Below are 18,673 nucleotides of genomic sequence, written 5' to 3'. Positions count from 1 at the left end.
AGTAAAAGTTGGCAGTTGGTTCTTTAAAAATTACATGATAAACCCGTTGCCGCGAGTGTGAAAGCATTCGCGTATTTCTCCGGCTAGTATTTACCAGAGCTTCCATATCCGCTGGAAAATCGTTGAAAATCGAAAGGCGAGTTTTCCATAACTGGAATTTTGTATTTCTACCAGGAAACAGCAGTAACGTAGGAAAATTACTGGCTTGGTAAACAATGGCTCGAGATTGAATTTTAAATGCAGAGAACACGCTAATTGAAGAGCAATGAAAATTTAACAATGGTTCACTCAGGGTTCGAGAGAGTAGTAGCATTTCACCGTGTGTTTACGATCGACCGGAAGTTGAGTCAAGTTTCAGCTGGGTGGAAGCCACGAAAATCGAGAAGGGCCACGATTGACCGAAGCCACGATATGCGCGCAAGTTCGTGCCTTTGTGCCCTTTAATAAATTCAATTGGCAAAAATTCATACAAAATAACGATATAATTGCGATATAAAAGCTGTTATCATAAAAATAAACTCGCAATTTCACGCGAAATGGAAGAAAAACTCCAAGTGGCAGAATTCACGCGGCAGGGTTATATACCATATAATAACACAATTTTTGCGAAACGAGACAAAATGGGTGCTCGCAATTGTCCATAGTCTTTTTCCATTAGTGCCAGTGATTTCATCATTTTCGAACAGTAGAATGCTTTCCTGACGCAACTTCTAAATCATCGTTTCCTTATGAGAACCAATCAAGGAGAAGAAAAAGAGACAAAGTTCAAAAGGTTGCAGACATCTCAAACGTGGGAATATCTCTCCTCGAAATTCCACATTCTTTTCGATAGAAAACAACCGAGGTATTCTAAAAACGTCTACTCATTTTGCGGTAGCTTAAAAAATTACTGCTCCTCTATTCTCGGATATAGCATGATATAGCGTAGCGTGAGTCCGCTTATACTTTCGTTTATGTAACGGGTCAGGGCCACAGGGTTTTCCGAGGAAACAGCCCTAGTAATTAGGGACTGACGATGTAATTGCAGGGTGAGACGAGGAGTCTTGTCGAGAAATTCATTCATCGCTGGAAGATTCCTTGGCGAAAGAGTTAACATAGTGGGATGAAAAAAAAATCTGTCTTTGAACACAGTATACTAATGAAATATTTACATGATACTAATGAAATTTAACCAAACGAATTAAACTTTAATTTGATTAAAGTAATTTTATAGAATTTTCATCGGTATTTTATTAAAATAATGTGTATATTTAATGAAGGTTTTACACGAATAAAATTTTATTTGAATCAAGTCACATTTTTGTCGGTGTTTATAATAGTGGATAAAAAAGGGAAATGTCTCACGATTCTTTGGTATATAAAGGCGGAAGCGCAAAGAAGCGTATAGGGTCGGAATCTTGGCAAGCAGGTCCTGTGCCTAGTGTGGCATGGGACCCTCAAAAGGGTCCTGGCTTTAATCGTCCGTTTCCGTCGACGGCAGGTGCACCGCCTACTAACATAAGCTTACCTGCTGAACATGCCGTGACGTACCCAAGCACGCACCTTTTGTGTTTACTGCTCCCTCTTCTGTATACCCGCCGAAAATTAAAATTACAGCACATATAATGACAGGGAAACCACCGTTTTACTCTCCTCCACTCACAATAATATGCCAGTAATCTCTTTGCCACATTTACTTCGTGCACGCATAAAGTACTCCTCTCCGAGATAGACGTGGAAATAGCTAGAAACCCTCTGTGTATGCACGTGTGTGTGTGTGTGTGTGTGTGTGGGAGAGATCTCTATCTAATTTTCCTCGCTGGCACCGATAATAGATGCAATTTAAATAATAACTGCACCGTCTCCTTATTTTAAAGTCTTCACTAAAGCATCCTCTAAAATAAAACGTGATTCATATACTTAAAATTAACTGTTTAATCTGTGATTACTTTTTTCTCGCATTTCCTCTACGATAGATTTGATAGTGAGACTTTCTCACATTTAAATTTGTCTCGGTGTTTGGATTTGTCAAATGTACGTCGGTAGTTAAGATCGTGTGATTTATGGGCAGTCCGCACAGATCAGTATTGCTTAGCGATACTATAAATTACGGTAACGCTTTGTTAATAGATAATAAAGCTGGCGTTGTTAGTAAAAGCGGGAGTACAGCAGTGTTGGAGAAATATCCAAGCTGCAGTGTATAATTAGAGAGGCGCTATGCTACGAGCACTTGAGATAGTTCTCATCGACAATAAAATTATGATAATTCTCCATAATGCACTATCGCTTCCGACTTTTCTCGACCCTTTCCTGTTCCGATTTCTATTTCATTGTGCTTTGCCCTCCGTTCGCATAGTTACGCGGAATCATGCCTACTTGCATCGCGCACGAACCGTAAGAGAACCTCCACCTTTTACCTTTTCTTCTTTCATTGCTTGTCATCCACACAGTAAAGCTTGTTACCACCGGTAAAATCCATTAAGCAGCTGTTGCGAATACAAATTGCTTCCAACTGTTACATTTGTAATATACGATTCTAATTTTTTCTTGATTTCTATTTTTCACAATACTATCGCAGACTTTATTATAAAAAAGATAAACGAAGTAGAGGTTCTGCAAGATGGAAAATGATCTCAAAATCACAGAGTGTCGGGACGTTGAAAAATCAGGAATATAAATTTATCGTAAAACTTTAACTGCTCCGATGACCCTGCGCGCGAGGAAGACGACAGAGCTTATTCAAGGGGCCCTAAGGATTATTCAGAAGGAATAAATACGTCGATACGCGTCTCGCATTCGGAGAGCTTGTTTGCACAACGATACTCGAGGTAGTCAAAACTCGGCATGGTCTCGGAAGAAAATGATTTGTTCGGCCTGTAACTAAAATTCTTCTCTGCGTGTTTCGAAGAAAACGAAGGGATCGCATTCTTAGAAGTGGCGTATCACGCAGGAATGGGCTAAATACGGTGCAGCAGATAAAGAGAAGAAGACGAAGAAGAAGAAGAAGAGGTACAGAGCGGAGGGTCCGACCCAGATATCGGTGTGGAAGGCATCGTCCGATCGGGTTGCAGCTTCCACCGAGAAGGCAAGCGTAGCAAACGTAGTAAAGTGAGGTAAAGGTAGTAGAGGACAGCAAAGGTAGTTAAGGAAAGCCGAAAGGTATAAAGAAGTGTATGGCATGTACGTGCATGTGTCGGTGTGTGCATGGCGGGGAACAGCAGCGCCTATCGGAAGCCTGCGGAAGCCGCACCGAGCCGGCTCGCTCGGCTCCTTCGGCGAACGCCAACAACACGAACAACACTCTCCGGTTCTCCGCGGCTCTACTACGCTCTCAACGCTGCTTCGCTTCTCTTCCTTCAGTTCATCGTCTGTCGCCGCGCCGACTGCAGCTATAACGCGACCGTTGAGCCTGAAACGCTCAACCTCCGCTGCAATTTTACAACCGCGCCAATAACAACACAAGAAGAAAAAAAGAGGAAAAGAAAAATTAGCGTGCGGGCTCACGAGAAGTGCTCTGTGTGCCGATCCGGAAGAGAAATCCTTAATAAGCGATCCTCGAGAAGTGGAGTGAATTAAACTGCACGACCGGTTCGTATCGATCATTCGTGACCGCCCCTTCTCGAACGTACCACTTGGATCACTCGCTCTCTTCGTGGGAATTCACAATTCTTCACCTTATTTTACTTTTCCCTCCCCCCTCCCCCTACTACCGTTTCACATTGGGAAACTCGCGCGTCCAACGACGGAATGTCATTTTCTCTGGAAAGCGAACCACGCCTGACCTTGAAAGTCTTCGTAAATTCGTTCGCTTTGGGGGGTCGCGTTTAGAGAGCAAAGTTGATGCATTGTTTTCTGATATGCCGCGAGTACGGGGTCGAGGGTACTCGAGTCTCGATGGTATTGCGTTTCGCGTCACTCTTTGGAACTGTAATTATACCTATTCGTTAATATGCGAGACGGTGTGAAATTAATGGATGAACGCATCATTAATAGCGCATGACCGGCAAAGAAGAAGCTCGGAAAAAGATGTCGCAAAAACATGATTTTCACAATCCTGCTGCTGCTGTTTCTATCCTTGATCCTAAAACGCGTTGCGATACTTGCGATCACAGTGGCAGAATTTCTGTGGAACATGCAGAATTTATTCGTGTTGTATAGGAAGAAATTTTTGCCCTATACGAGTTAATTGGCGATTCGGGAGTGCGCGCATAGTTACACGGAGAAACAACTTGGTATTCGTGTGACGAAAGTGGCTGCTTTAAATCGTAGATCTGCATCCTATACTGTCCCATTCGCTTGCGCATTGAGAAACACTCCATAATGGATGTCCACGTGCAACAGTCGCGTGTTGTATATATACAAATAGAGTATTGTAAATGAAAACCATTACCATCAATCAAAATTTATACTTTCATCATTTCTGAGGATTCTCAGCTTCGAATAATTATTCATGCTAATTAGGAAAAAATAATTACTACCTACCATCGCAACGCGTATCCTTCTATAACACTATAAAATTGTTCGTCCGGCTTTATCTGCTTTATCACTCACGGTGTTACCTCGTAATTAAGCGATGCGATTAGTAATAAAAAGTACGGAAATAGAGGAGGAAAATAATTGGGAGAAAATCTGCAGCCGGTAATTATCGAGCATTTATTATCGCGTTGTTCGGCCATAAAGCTGCACACTTGAGAAATGTGGATTAGGTTACGAAGTTTCTTTCCAGTCATTGTTTTGGCCAGTTTGGCATGTGGCAGACTTATGGTCATGATTTCGTTGCGCAAGTCGAATCCTTTCGATCTCGCGTAATAGTCACGAGATCGTTTAGATCGTTAACGATCGTTGTGTGTTCATACACACTCGCGAATAGTGCGTATATACTGAAAAAGAGCCAAGTTGCGTGGCTCGTACTTATACACGTGCATAGAAACACGCGTGCCAAAGTAGAGAAAGCTGATATCGATCTGTATATATCTACGGTGTATCAAGAATAATAGCCATTGATTAACCGTACATTTGTTTCACCATAGTCGTCGAAGGTATTATATGAAAAGAACGGGTATACTTGCCGGCCCCCTGCAGATGATGAAGATTATGCGATCTATGGAAGAAGATTCTTCAATCGTTATAAGAAGTGTGTGTGTGAAAATAAGCAATGACCTAGAAAATTGAAATAAAACTTGATTGTCCCGTTGTTAGGATTTACGTACTTATATGCATATAAATGGAAAAGTGATGGAGGACAAAGTGGGTGGCGTGAAAATGAGTTTTGATAAAAAGCGAAGGCTCAGCTGCTGGTTTTTATGGCGTGTATTTCGCGCAACGTACACGAATTAAGCTCCTAGGAAAGTCGAGGCCTTTCCCATTTAGTTAGAGACTCTAGAGAAGACTCGGTTAATGGTAGATAATTATAATTAAAAGTGTATATTGTTCCGCGAGTGGCCGGATCCCACGAGAAGTTTGCTTCTTCTCCGTGGAATTTCTCACGACGAGCGCCACGAAGAGATTCTGCTTCCGTGATCCACAGCCTATAACGCGGCAGCATACGCCTTGCCCTCCAGTATATCAAACTTACCTGTTTAATAAGATCGAGCTTCGATAACCTTATCTCCCGCGTCACTGGAGAAATCATTAAGCCCTGCTTACGATTTCTTTGCCTTGCAAATGAACCACCCACCCCGAACTCGAGGAATATTCTAGCTTTCAATGACAAAGCGCCTATCGGCCGGCTTATAGCGAGCGGCTGATATAATTTCATCTTCCGGCTGGGCGTGTTCGGTCAACAATGCGCGGAGCTCTATCGAGACATTTTGACGTTGTTGTTCCACCCTGAGGTGCGGCTGAATCAGCATATCTCTCGGAGGAATTTCTAAACGCTCCATCGATGCTGACAGACAACTATTTGTAATTCGGTTCCCATCGTTCTTTTTTTATGAAATATTTTATAGTAGAATCCTGATGCAACTCTATCTTGGATTAATGGTACTCCAACAAAATTACCTCCAACGATTTTTATCCACTCCGGAAAACGCATTATGCAAACTTGGCCTTCGAACGCTTTTCCACCGAGTCGATCGATGAATTTACGTGGCCGGTTTCACGTGTCGTTGAGCTCGGAGCTCGGCTCGGCGGTTTAGAAAAAAATGAACGACAATCACACACACACACATACCGATATCCTCCAGCTTAATGGAACACGATTTCTAGCGGTCCCCCTCTCGCGTGCTTTAATATCGCGTTAAACGTCACTCGGGCATCCGATTTCCCACCAATCATTCCTATCGAGCAAAGTACGTGGAGGTATTCGTGTAATTTGCAAAGGCACTTACTCTTGCTTGTCGCATGGAACCAAACGATCTACAACGGAGATAGAGTGGTACTATCGAGAATGGGGACAGTGGCTCTGGCGAAGGGCGTGTTTTAGCGAGCTAAAAAATTGTAGGTTCAACATCATCGGCGATATGACTGCTGTGGAGGAAGGATTAATGACGAATCGCTTATCGGGTCAGTGGGATTAATCGCGATGGGAAAGTCGGAGAAATCAAAGTGACCTCATTGACACCCTGATAATTCTGCACGAGCAAAATGGAGAGGGAAGTCTCTGACGCCGAGGCAGTTTTCTCGAGGAGGTTTTCGGGCAATTGGGCGGAACTACCGATGACCTTGAAGAAGAAGCAGAAGCATCGACCGGAGATCCTGAGTCAGTTCACGGACTATTCGGAGTCATCCGAGTACGAGTTCCACAAGGTCGAAGCGAAGCCCTTCAACAATGTCCAGCGTATCGTTAGAAGGTCGGAGTTCCTGCGAAAGTTGGAATCTCAGGATTATCCTAGAAAGGAGCTGGAACCAAAGAGGGACTCGAGGATCGAGAGACGATCCACTCCCTGCAATCTCAACGAGGACTACAGAAAGCACTACGAGGACCACGACAAATGCTCGAGGAGAAAGAGCCTGAGCAATCTGATCAGCAAGTACGACCCGAAGAGTCTCTCGGACGAGGATCGGAAGACAAATTCCCCGGACAGTCTGCTGGTAAAGTCTTCGGAGTCAGAGCTGAGCAGCGACGAGTACGGTCATACGGATGATTCAGGCGCCTTCTTGGAAAAAGCATCGAACGTCGATCGAAGAGCCGAGAAGGAGCAGAAGAACAGATTCATCAAATTCTTTGCCAAAGACGATTGCAAGCGGAAGAAGAAGCTGGAGGAGCGAAAGATATCTCAGGACTCCACTACGAATCTCGACGTGAACAAGAACAACGTGAAGCAATTATCGAGAGTTCTGGAATCTTCCAGGAAGGATTTCGCGAAGAAAGATGTTTTCGCGCATCAGCAGAAATATGAATACGAGAACATTCCGCGGATAGACGTGTCGAAACTGGACCAGAAGCCCTATCTGAATCCAGTGGTTCGCGCGACCAATTCGCTTAATTCGAACAATTCGTCTCCGCAGGAGGACAACGATCGATCGAACGGTCGAAGTCCAGTTCAGCCTACGATCGAGCAGCTGCGATTGGAGGAGGGCTGCCAATTGAGGAGTGGCCGAAATTCCTCCAGTCTTTCGTCCGGTCCGCCGAGCAACTCCGACTCCAACGAGTTCAGAAAATACGGGCTTTCCTCGCAGCTTCGTTATCGTCAGGATGCTACGGCCGACGAGCGTCTCGACGGACTTATTCAGGACTTTTACGACAGCGATCAGATCGTGACGCGCGGTAATAGCGACCGCAAAGTGTCCAAGATGGAGACCATCAGGGAGGAAAACGTGGACGGCAGTAAACTCAGTGTTAGAGAGATCTTGAAGAGATTCGAGGAGCTCAGAACTCAAAACGAGCAGGCCGAAGAAAAATCCAACGACAGGACACTCACCACCATCCAGGAAACTCTGCAGAAGCTCGACGAGAAAGTCAAGAGTTACCACCAGGTCATGCGCTCCCAATAACACTTGACTGTCCTCGATTAATAAGCATCTCTTCTGCCATTTATTCGCTATAATATTCCTCTCTACGCTATATACACCACTGGTTTTCAGGGACGACACGCACGCGGTTGTAGAAACACTCGTCCAGAGGTTTTTCTTATCCGGAAAGTAGATAACACTCTAATCCTGAATTTGCGTTTATGCAAATCGCTGATTAATCAATTTTCGAGGATTCTTGCGTCCACCAAAATTCGTTATCGCGACTGGACTTTACATATCCATGAGTATCTATTTACATTGATTGTGCGTGCGTGTGATTTTTTTTGCCAAACATTTAATTGAATATTCTAAATTTATCCTGTTGAAAAAGTGTCCTTGACTCGAGCGAACGTCTCGTCTTTCTGCGCATCTTCGATGCTATCTTCAAAACCTGTTATAAGACTATTAAATCTTGCGGATGTGGCATACACGCATTTTGCATGTATTTCGATCTATGGAATTAGGTAAAAATGGCACTACCGCTAGATGGACGAGTTAAGACACAGGAAGTTGAATATATTTAAGACTCACGCGGATTCTACCGCTGTATAACATAATCAGTGAACGAATCGCGGCAGGCAAGTTGAAAGGTTCGCTTATTGTCTCCTATTAAAGCTATTGAATATAATTGATTCGCCAAAGATAAGCCAGCCAAGCTGTTTGCTGTATTTGTAACGTGACCACAATTTGCACCTTACGGTGCATCTCGATGCATTGAGGACTATGTAGGTCAGGGTCGACTATCCGCTTATCCTATTCTCGCTGTTCGCAAGTGCCAGGCAGAACTTGCAAGTTTGTCGACGTAAAAACCTATAATTTAATAGCTCAACACACTAATGAGTCAAATCATGAAAAGCCAAGAGAGTAATTTACAGGCCTTGGTAATTCGTGGAAAGACAAATTGTGTCGAACAATCGCGTTAACAAGATTTTTCTGATTTTCTCGCAGATCGACCAGAAACCGCTGCACAAGTCGAATCATCCGGAGAATCACGTATCTCTGATCACCAAATCGATCCAGTCCCAGGCCAATCATGGATCAGCGAATCACATACAGTCGCACGGTCAGGCCAATCATCTGGTCACGAATCACGAAAACCACATGGCAACGAATCGCATGTCGAATCATGTATCCGCCGTGAATCATGCGAATCATCAAAAGAATCAACAGAACCAGCGTTTGAGCCCCAACCAGGAATGGCGTCAGCCGGAAGACAATGGCAGACTTCCCGAAGAGGGCATTTACGAGAGTGGGCCAGTTCTTAACGATGGCAAACATTCTCTTTTGCAGTATGCCATGCTGAATTTCAGACAAAGCACAGAAAAGTAAGTTATTATCGACGCTATATAGTCATACGGATTTTTATACCAGAGCACATTTTACCTACGTTCAATTGCAAATCTTTTGCATCGAATAAATAACTAGCCCAAGAGAATCGTAAGATGATTAATATGGCGGTGTATCAATTAAAATAAAATTAATGCAGTGTAACAGGAGTCTTATGCAAGAAGCGTGTTGAGAAAGCATAACATTTGCAGCCTATGGATATCACCGAGCATTGACCGGTTACCGTACATCCTCAGTCTTTATTCTTTTTCTTCCTAGACTCCTCCTCATTTCTTCGTGTACCTTCGCTAGAATAGTTAGCGTCCCAATGATAAACTGCATGTCTGATGAGTGCACGCACACGCGCGTTACAAACGAGCTCGCTCTCTCTCTCTCTCTCTCTCTCTCTCTCTCTCTCTCTCTCTCTCTTTCCTGCTACAAAAGGCTGCAGTAATTATTTTTAACATCGTATATATAGGTAGAAATAGCGCGTGCTGATAATTTAATACGGAAGAAGATAAAAAGATAATTTTTCGATGAAATCGCAGGTACCATGATGGAACTGATTTTTCTTTCCTTCAGATTCGAAATGCTTAAGACTGCGGATGGTTCGATAAGCGGATCGCTGAAGGTTATCGAGTCACTGAAGGGCAAGAAGAAAAATAAAAAGGGAAAGAGTCAGGATGGTGCAGAATGGACCTGGAAGGAGCAAGTGGATCTTGTGAAATATTCCACGGTGCCAATAGAACAAAGTCTCCTGAGGCTGGACGCCGATTTGAGTGCTCTCGCAGTACAATGTTTCTTGTGCCTCATGGGATACATGGGTGATCAACCATTGCCTGCGGATATGAACGAAGTTAATTGCGTCTATGCTATTCTCACTGTGAGTAGCCATCATTATACACATTTACATGGAAATTTTCTGAAAACCAAAAACTTTTTACTGAATCAATGAGCTCGGCGCCATTTTCTTATTACTGGGTCATTACTTCCGTGAGGTTGCTACTTTCTTTACCTTGATCAAGCTGTTTTTTTTTTCCATTTCACTCCAGACTCATCTTTCTGTCCTGATTGTAAAATGACTCGGTCATTTTCGACTCTATAACAGACCTTGAAATCTTAGTTATATCGAAAGTTCCGTAATGCTCTATATTTTTCAGCTTTGTCACAAGTACGAGCATCTTCGGGATGAGGTTTATTGCCAACTGATGAAACAAACGACTAACAACAAGAGTCCGAATCCTGATAGTTGTCAACGTGGCTGGCGACTTTTCAGCATTGTCGCTGCTTACTTCACTTGCAGTGACGGACTTCGGCCTTATCTGACGAAATATCTTGAAACCGCTGCTTACGATAAACGACGGGCTTACCATGGTACGGCTACCGTTTGCTTGCAAAATCTTAGGAAAACTGTCAAATATGGTGGAAGGAAAAATGTACCCAGTGTCGAGGAAATTATGGCAATCAGTGCTGGGAGAAATGCCAAGAGACAAATTTACAGATTGCCTGGTGGTACTGAAAGAGTCATTAATACAAAATGCACGACGGTCGTTCAAGTGAGTTAACGCATTATTTTAATAAATAAAAATAAATCCCACACACACATTAATGTCAATATAATGGTGGTATTATTTTCCATTTTAGGATGTGATTGAAGAAATGTGTAACATAATCTCAGTAAGAAACCTGCATGAAATGGATGAGTTCTCGTTATATTGCATTGTGGAAGGGGATGCTTTCACTATGCCACTGGCAAGAGACGAGTATGTACTTGATGTTACAACGGAGCTACATAAAAATCATCAAGTGTTTTACTTGATATTCTGCAGGTAATTAAAGTGTCATTGTCGTGTAATAAAAGATAATATACACATATACCTTATACTAATTTATATTAAAATTTATGCAGATCTGTTTGGTACTATCCCCTAAGACTGGATGCACCTTTGTATATAGAGGTTGTCTTCAACCAAATTGTCCCAGACTATTTGGAGGGCCTGTTATTAGTTTTGCCCGGAGAACACTTACCTCAGGAGATAATTGTTAGTTTTTTCACTTATAGTGTGCATAATATTGGTTGGCTCATATCGCATTACTCTTATGGCAATTAATTAATTTTATCACGTTTATTTTCAGTACGACATGGCTCAAATAGCAGCTTTGTTGCACAGAGCAGCCGACATGACTCACGAACCAGCTACGAAAGAAATAAAATTTTTGTTGCCAAAACCAGCCCTAAGTTTAAGAGAACCAAGACCTCAACAATGGTCGAGCATGGTCCTGCAAGCTTGGAACAATATTCAGCATATCACTGCAGCCGCCTCCAAAGCACAAGTTCTTGGTAAAGCGATAAGATACTTGATTCTTTTTATTTGTAATAGTGGTCGTGGCTAACATCATGAAATCCTTCGTAGAAATTCTTTCCAAGTGGCCATTATTCGGATCTAGTTTCTTCGCGGTAACAAGAGTGCCCGAAGGGAAAGAGAAGGGAGGTGATTACATTTTGGCTTTAAATCGTCATGGAGTGCATTTTATAGATCGAATAACTCACGTAAGTCATTGGTAGCAATCAGTCAATTTATTTTATGTCTTCCAAAGGATTAACCTTAATGCTTTATGATCTTGTAGGAAACGTTGCATCAGTATCCATATTCGGAGGTGATTTCTACGAGAAAGGTAAAGTCCGAGGAAGGAACTTTATATCTCGACATGAAATGCGGCAATTTGATGCAACAACGAATCACGAGACTTCAAACCGAACAGGCTCATGAAATTTCTCGTCTGATCCGGCAATACATTACCATGGAGCAAAGGACAACGAATGCTCAAGGCGCTGGCATTGGATTCGGAATGAGATAAAATTGTTAAACTGTGAACTGTAAATATTTAGTTTTACAGTCACGTATGTATGGTCTTCCAAAAATGTCTCAGAAATTATCCCGTCGATGAACAATAATGTCCTCCAATAACGAGAAGAAACAAAATGCTCAAATAATTATGCGTTTAATCTCGGCTCTGTACATACGCGTTAATAACTGTTAAGTTGAAATTAATAAAAGCAACTATTACATTGCACCGAAGATATTTCAACGGGGCAAGAAGCTTCGAATTTTTAATATAGTAGCTATCAATACATTTAAACTGAACACATCGATATTTACCGTTGTAAGTTTTCGTTTTAAGAGATGAACTGTTAATTGTTTTTATTATTACTAATAGTAATAGAACGTGCGTGAAAAACTTCTGGAAACAGAGAAACCTTGGAAAGAGTCTTATAGATTCTTATAATAAATCTACGTATTAACATTTGATTTTCTTTAGCAATACAAATTTTGTTTATCCGATGATGAACGAGGAAGATGTTGCCAATTCTAGTTTTAATTTTAAGTCAAATGTCCGTCCATAACTCTTAAGATTGTCAATCATCAGCATTTCATAGTTTATATAAAATTGTGGACATTTGTTTATAATGAATTTTAAGAGAAATGTTACGTCCCAAGAAGGTACAAGTCTTATCTTAATCATTCAGTGTTATAAGAAACTAACAAATAAAATAACCAAGACAATAATTATTAATATCTGTGCGTACGCATATACAAATACAAAGTGAATGCAAATGATTATGTTTACATTAAAGTTTATACATGTAAAAATAAATTACATAATCGTGCCAGTTTCATTCCCCCAAGGCCTAAATACAATCTTTATCGATACGATAATGTCAATGGTTCAAGTACAAAGTATAAAACAGTAGAACGAACAGTCTGTATTACTCGTTAGAAATGCAACTCGGAGATCTCTCTGTGAGTAGTCAGAATGCATACAAAAAATGGCAAATTTATATTAAAAAAATAAGTAAAATATGCAGCTGTTAGAAAAATTCATTGAACTTAGCAGAAGAAGATAGGTTGTTTCGGAGTAATAACGAAATACTAGTATCTAGTGTCTCTCTCGGGGCTAGATCCCGGAGTTTTCGTTTTACGATCCTGAGGCCAGTTACTCGCCGTGTGACGAACGTATCCAGGATCCGTGGGAGAAGAAGGCAGTCGTACTCCGGTCTGAGTGCCCGTGCTAATGGTTCTCAGAGAGCTAAAGGATTCTTCTAGGATCTGAATATCATCCTTAGCATTATCGCGTCTATCGCTATAGGATTTCGGTGGTGGTGGTACGTTAAACGAGACGTCTCGACTTTTTTTCAAGATCCCCGGTGAAGTACCTCTTATTCTCGTTGGAACATTATCGTACTGACTGTTATCCGAATACCTGTTAATTGGGGGGGAAAAAACAGCATCACGTTAAATATGCGCATCTAACAATAGATAATGAGAAAAATCAACCTAGCAAAACTCTACCTGTACTCGTGATCATCGACCTCTCGATCGACTCTCATGATTTTCACAGCAGGATTAACGACTCTGGCAAACATCGGTTCAGCAGTCTTCTCAACGCTAACCGGAAACCGAGGAGTATCGACTTCGTCGACGGGCCGCTGAAAAATATCCTGACCCCTGTACGAGATCCTCGATTCATCGAACCTGCGATCCTTCTCGTAGGGCTCCCTCATTTGCTTCCCGTGCAATTTTTCATCGCGATACCTCTGCGAGTCTCTCAACGCGAGGCCATTTTCAAAATTTTGCGCGTACTCCCTCAATTGTCTCTCCACGTGATCGAACTTTCGATTTCTATCCTCCTCGAATTCATCCGCCGTTGCAAGCGGCGCTCTGGAGGAGTGTCTCTCAATCTCTTGAAATTCTCCGTCGCGGTCGTCCATTTTTCCCCGATGACCGTCCATCCTCTCAAACGCCACGTTTACATTACCACCTTCCTCCTCAACTTCCGTGCTTCTTGCGTTACCGTTCAACTTCGGCTTGCCCTCTTTCTCCGTCGTCACCATTGGTATCACCTGTGTTCTGGCTACGGTATTGCGAAGAATTTCTTTTGTAATACTCGTAAAACACCTATGGTAATTCTATACAGTACTAATAGAAAGAAAATGAAACGAAAGAGAGGAATGACAGCGGTATACACGGGAAAATTCGTGGAAACACGCGTATACGCACACACACGTGTGCGCAATTAAGACACGCGCATAAGTTCCACTGACACGCAGCCGTGAATACGATACGCTATTGTACGTTGATTTCTGGTGTAATAAAGACGGTACTGCGTACTCGCGTAATCCGTATACATATACAACACAATAAAAAATAATAACGTGGTGTACAATGGTTAAGAATAGTTGAAAGAAAAAGAGTCCGATTGAAGTATTCACGTCGTAAGACACAAGAATGCCAAAGCTTTTAGAGTATCATTCATTATTAACGCAGGTGAGAGATTTATTGTTTGAACTCTGACGTATGTGTTGATGAATCTTTTTTATTAAGTCCATTGGAGAACTGGTGCATATAAACAGTTGGTAAGTGTGTGAACACTCGGGGTATAATTTTAAAGAGATAAGTAAAAAAAAGAAAAAAGTGATCTAGGTGTGGAAAGATCACCAGATGTATCTACAGGTGAGAGAAAAATTACGCGGAGGCAGAGACATCCTGTCCTTTACGAAACTTGCCTGAGTCCTTGTCCACGAAGGTTTGAGTGGTACCATGCCTCTTTTTATCTTTCGGATAAGACATTAAAATATCTGCTATGAATACGAGTGCTGTCACTAGGCACAGTGCTCCAAAAACTGCTGCATTATCCACGAGATCGGGTGAGACGCTCTCTATGGACGCCATGGAAAGTCCACCAACGATCCCGAAGAGTATCACTCCCAAACCCAGCATAAAGATTTCCTTGAATTAAAATGAAAAGGACGATTTAGCTGTACAATTATACGAAAGTTCTCATTGCATTACGTGGAATTATATAAAAAAAAAAGAAACATAGATAGCATCAGGGCATTCTAAATTACTACACAGCTACTGAAATGATCTGATACATATGGAAGTATATTCAGCATTCCTGCAATTGCGTTTATTAGCTTGGTTCAGTGTCAAAAGATTCAGTCGAGAGGAGCCCAGCCCTATTATGAGTCATTTGATAAGTTATAGTTGCATACGTATGAGTTACGCGGCGTTCATAATAACGTTCGACGAAGGATGTAGTTGCGTTATTCGCTATTAGTTCGCTAAGGAGGAGTCTTTTCACCTTGGCCATCAATGACAGCTTCTCGAACGCTACGTTACGTCGTCGATATTCTCACGAACGATATTCTATTCTCAGCTAACAAATCTCTCAACATTACACACCCTTCGTTAGCATAATGCACTCTTCAAGATTTACGTCCGTCACCGTTAAAGGCGTCTCCGTATCCAAAATGTCCAACGATCGTTCCCATGCAGCATATTATACACTGTACGTATAACAGACAAACGATGTGCAAGAAGAGGATTCATTAGAACAGATACACTGCACGTACACGAATAACCTTTTCTAACTGCGTCATTCGCGTCGTATAGAAAAACATCAAATTGTCACTTCAAGGCCGTACCGTTCTACTTTACAAATATAATATATTATATCAAACAATAGGGTTTTTGTCCGTTAATTGACTGCCAGCGTAGAGCACAAAAAGTATTCGTGCATTTTTACAGTCTGCCATGGGAAAAATCGTATAATTCCTGAGTATTGTACACTTTGTTTTGTAAATTTTGGAAATTGCCTCGTGGTTTTAAAAGACAGCGAAGAGTGCGTACGGTTGGATGAAATCAGCGTCATTGAGTAGACAATGCAATTCTTGCAGAGAAGACGATAGTTTGGAATGTCTAAACAATAAGGCAATTTGCCAGGTTGTAGCAGAGTTGCTTAATCGATGTACGAAAAGGGCGCGTTAATGGCAATTATAAAATCAAATATGGCATTGGTCATGGTGTAAACGGAGGAGCTTTAATTACCGCTTTGCGCCCTTTCAGTTCTCCAGTGGCAGCTGCGATCAAGAGACCCGCGGTTATGATCAAATAGCCACCGCAGGTTGCGGCCGCAAGAGCAGCGCCTGCAAAGACAAGAAAATAGAAAACAAACGATGTACACGAGAATGCTTACCTGGACAACTTCAAATAAATTAAGAACTATTATTACCTATAGCACCCCACGTCACGTTGTCCAATTGAAACCATTGCCTACTTATATTTCTCAAGTAATGTGCTACTCTTCTACTCTCGTCGTCAGTCACTCTCAAAGCGATTACACAAGATATGCAAAGAAGCTGAAATTCAGATTTGTTATATGAACATTTTTATACATGTATCGGGAGAAAGGCTTTATCTACACGCATACAGTAAATTCTCTTCCACCTACCACTTCTACGATCCTAATGAACACTTTACGGTTCCACATAATGAAAACGCTTGTAGAAATCTCGTCGCAAAACTCAAAGAGGAAAGTAGCGAATAATTACAGTTAGGACATTACCTAATCCTATCTTAAAACTTTACACAATAATATTAATCCACATTTGCAAAGTTCTGGTGAATTTTACGGATAATCACGCACATCTTCACTTTGCAACTCGCAGTGTAGTTTGATCGTGTTGAAATTATGCGCTTGAGAAAAGGCTCGTGAGATTACGACGGTCACTCTGGTGAATTCGCGTAGACTGAGGAGTGAAGATAATGAAAAGTTGTAGGAAGAGGCGGATGCTTTTCGAATCGTGCGGTTGACGTGTAAGCGACGACTGAGGCTGAAGAGACTGAAACCGAAGGTGGAGTGGAGCTGGTAGCAGTGGTAGCACAGTGGAGGAGATAGCGAAACGAAGCTCGTGGCTCGGTCTGCAGGTAGGCCAGGTAGCCCGCAGTGTCTCGCGGTGAGGTCTGCGTACGCATGGAAACAACAATACTATTATCGCACGATGCATTGGCGCAGGACGGTGTGAATTTGCATAGTATCCATGGTTAACCGTACTTAAAACACCTTGAACTGCTTCCACTCGAAACTCTTGCAAAAGCATTCAAAGCGACCAACACCTTCGATTATATACCATTCGACAATTTTATCACACACTTTTTCTCAAAAACAGCATACTCTCCAAGAAATATATAATTGCAGCCAATTCTACAAAAAGGAAAGCTGTATGACAAAGGTGTAATGAGATAAAAAATTGCGCTGCGTTGAAATTAATTTTTTATGGCACTGGTATATATGCGATATTCGTGCAGAATGTAATAAATTTTAAACTATTAGCTTTTGTGTTGTATTTGTTTACATATTTTTATTTAACTAATAGGAGAGACGAACCAAATAATTTCAATGTTTATACTGCAGGTGCATTGTTTATGTTTTTCCAAGTCGAGTTCGAGTATAAATGCGAAAAGAGTATTAGAAGTATAATTGCATGGTAGGAAGTTTACACAGTCGAGGTGTTTACGATTCTACATTTTTTTTTATCAGACACAGTCTGATGTGGAAATGTAGTCTCGACGAATCTATAATTCGAAAGATATCCTTTTACGGTTAATCGTTCGTGGCAATTGCAGCTTTGCATCGTCGCTGCCTACATTATATTTATACTTCTTTTTCAACCGGCAGATATATGTAGCCTGGATACTTAATCATACGTAACGTAACAAATAATGCGACTATTGTGTTCTCGATTTGTGACTATCTTTGAACTAATCGCTTCTGAAAAGACCTTATATCACTGTTCGCAACAAAAGCGACGACAATGTACGTGAATTCGATCAAATCTTGCAATGTTAAGGTAAAACATTTGACAAAGGTTTCCCTGAAGATTCAATTTCACTACTAAATCATAGTCGTGTCTTGACTCAGATCGTGAATCACTAATAACTAATAGTCGCCCAACCTATGTAATTACTACTATGTCTCACCGGAAATGAAAGTATAAGAATTAACACAAATGAAAAAGGTCTATTCGAGGTACAATATTATGGGAATATAGGTAGATTTTATAATGATGTTTCTGGAACAATTGAAGGAATGAATGGTCGAATACAGCATAATTTACCAAGTGAGATTTTTGTATAATGAAAATTTTAAAAGTAATACAGAAAAGCACGAGTCTTAGAGCTGTAATGACTAACATACTAGATAAAAACTAGCATAACCAGTTAACTATAATTTAAAACGAATTTATTTTTCTTCTAAGATTTTGCATTTCCTTGTATATAAGCAAATTCATGCTTCCTACTCGCCACCTGCAATAAAAACAAAACAACATCAACCGCAGCTATTTTTGTATCAATAATCGCTTAGAAATTCATGTAAAAAATATATAGAGTATTGAAGAGAGGCTCAAATTACAAGAGCAAAATGTTTAGTGAATATCAACGGTCTTTATTTTTCAATAGTACTATATATGTGGTATGTCTGAATAGCCAAATAGGTGACAGAATAACAGAATGGGTATAACTTGTAATTGTCCAACTAGCGGGACAGATTTTGAAAATGTAAACATTGGTAG

General features: G+C 41.2%; 2 protein-coding genes across 2 annotated transcripts in view; one reads left to right on the top strand and one right to left on the bottom strand.

Annotated features, from left to right (window-relative positions):
- Myo10A (Myosin 10A) overlaps positions 1–12,120 on the top strand; it is a 38,507-nt gene extending 26,387 nt beyond the window's left edge. The window contains exons 26-33 of the mRNA XM_066728212.1: positions 8,881–9,257; positions 9,841–10,141; positions 10,419–10,814; positions 10,903–11,087; positions 11,168–11,300; positions 11,395–11,599; positions 11,673–11,809; positions 11,887–12,120. Coding sequence (XP_066584309.1) covers positions 8,881–9,257; positions 9,841–10,141; positions 10,419–10,814; positions 10,903–11,087; positions 11,168–11,300; positions 11,395–11,599; positions 11,673–11,809; positions 11,887–12,117 — 1,965 coding nt within the window. The 3' untranslated portion in view covers positions 12,118–12,120. The remainder of the gene's footprint in view (positions 1–8,880; positions 9,258–9,840; positions 10,142–10,418; positions 10,815–10,902; positions 11,088–11,167; positions 11,301–11,394; positions 11,600–11,672; positions 11,810–11,886) is intronic.
- A 2-nt stretch (positions 12,121–12,122) lies between these two features.
- LOC136774113 (uncharacterized) lies at positions 12,123–16,988 on the bottom strand. Its single transcript, XM_066728213.1, has 6 exons — positions 16,552–16,988; positions 16,333–16,459; positions 16,149–16,246; positions 14,821–15,047; positions 13,611–14,168; positions 12,123–13,521 (listed from the first exon to the last, which is right to left on the bottom strand). The coding sequence occupies exons 1-6, from the start codon at positions 16,588–16,590 to the stop codon at positions 13,191–13,193; spliced, it is 1,380 nt and encodes a 459-aa protein (XP_066584310.1). The 5' UTR covers positions 16,591–16,988; the 3' UTR covers positions 12,123–13,190.
- Positions 16,989–18,673: the final 1,685 nt, after the last annotated feature.

This window comes from Prorops nasuta, unplaced genomic scaffold (assembly GCF_024137725.1).
Source record: "Prorops nasuta isolate Cenicafe-Biocafe unplaced genomic scaffold, Cenicafe_Pnas_1.2 PNAS00006, whole genome shotgun sequence".
Classification (NCBI taxonomy): domain Eukaryota; kingdom Metazoa; phylum Arthropoda; class Insecta; order Hymenoptera; family Bethylidae; genus Prorops; species Prorops nasuta.
This window is presented reverse-complemented; position numbering and strand designations above follow the sequence as displayed.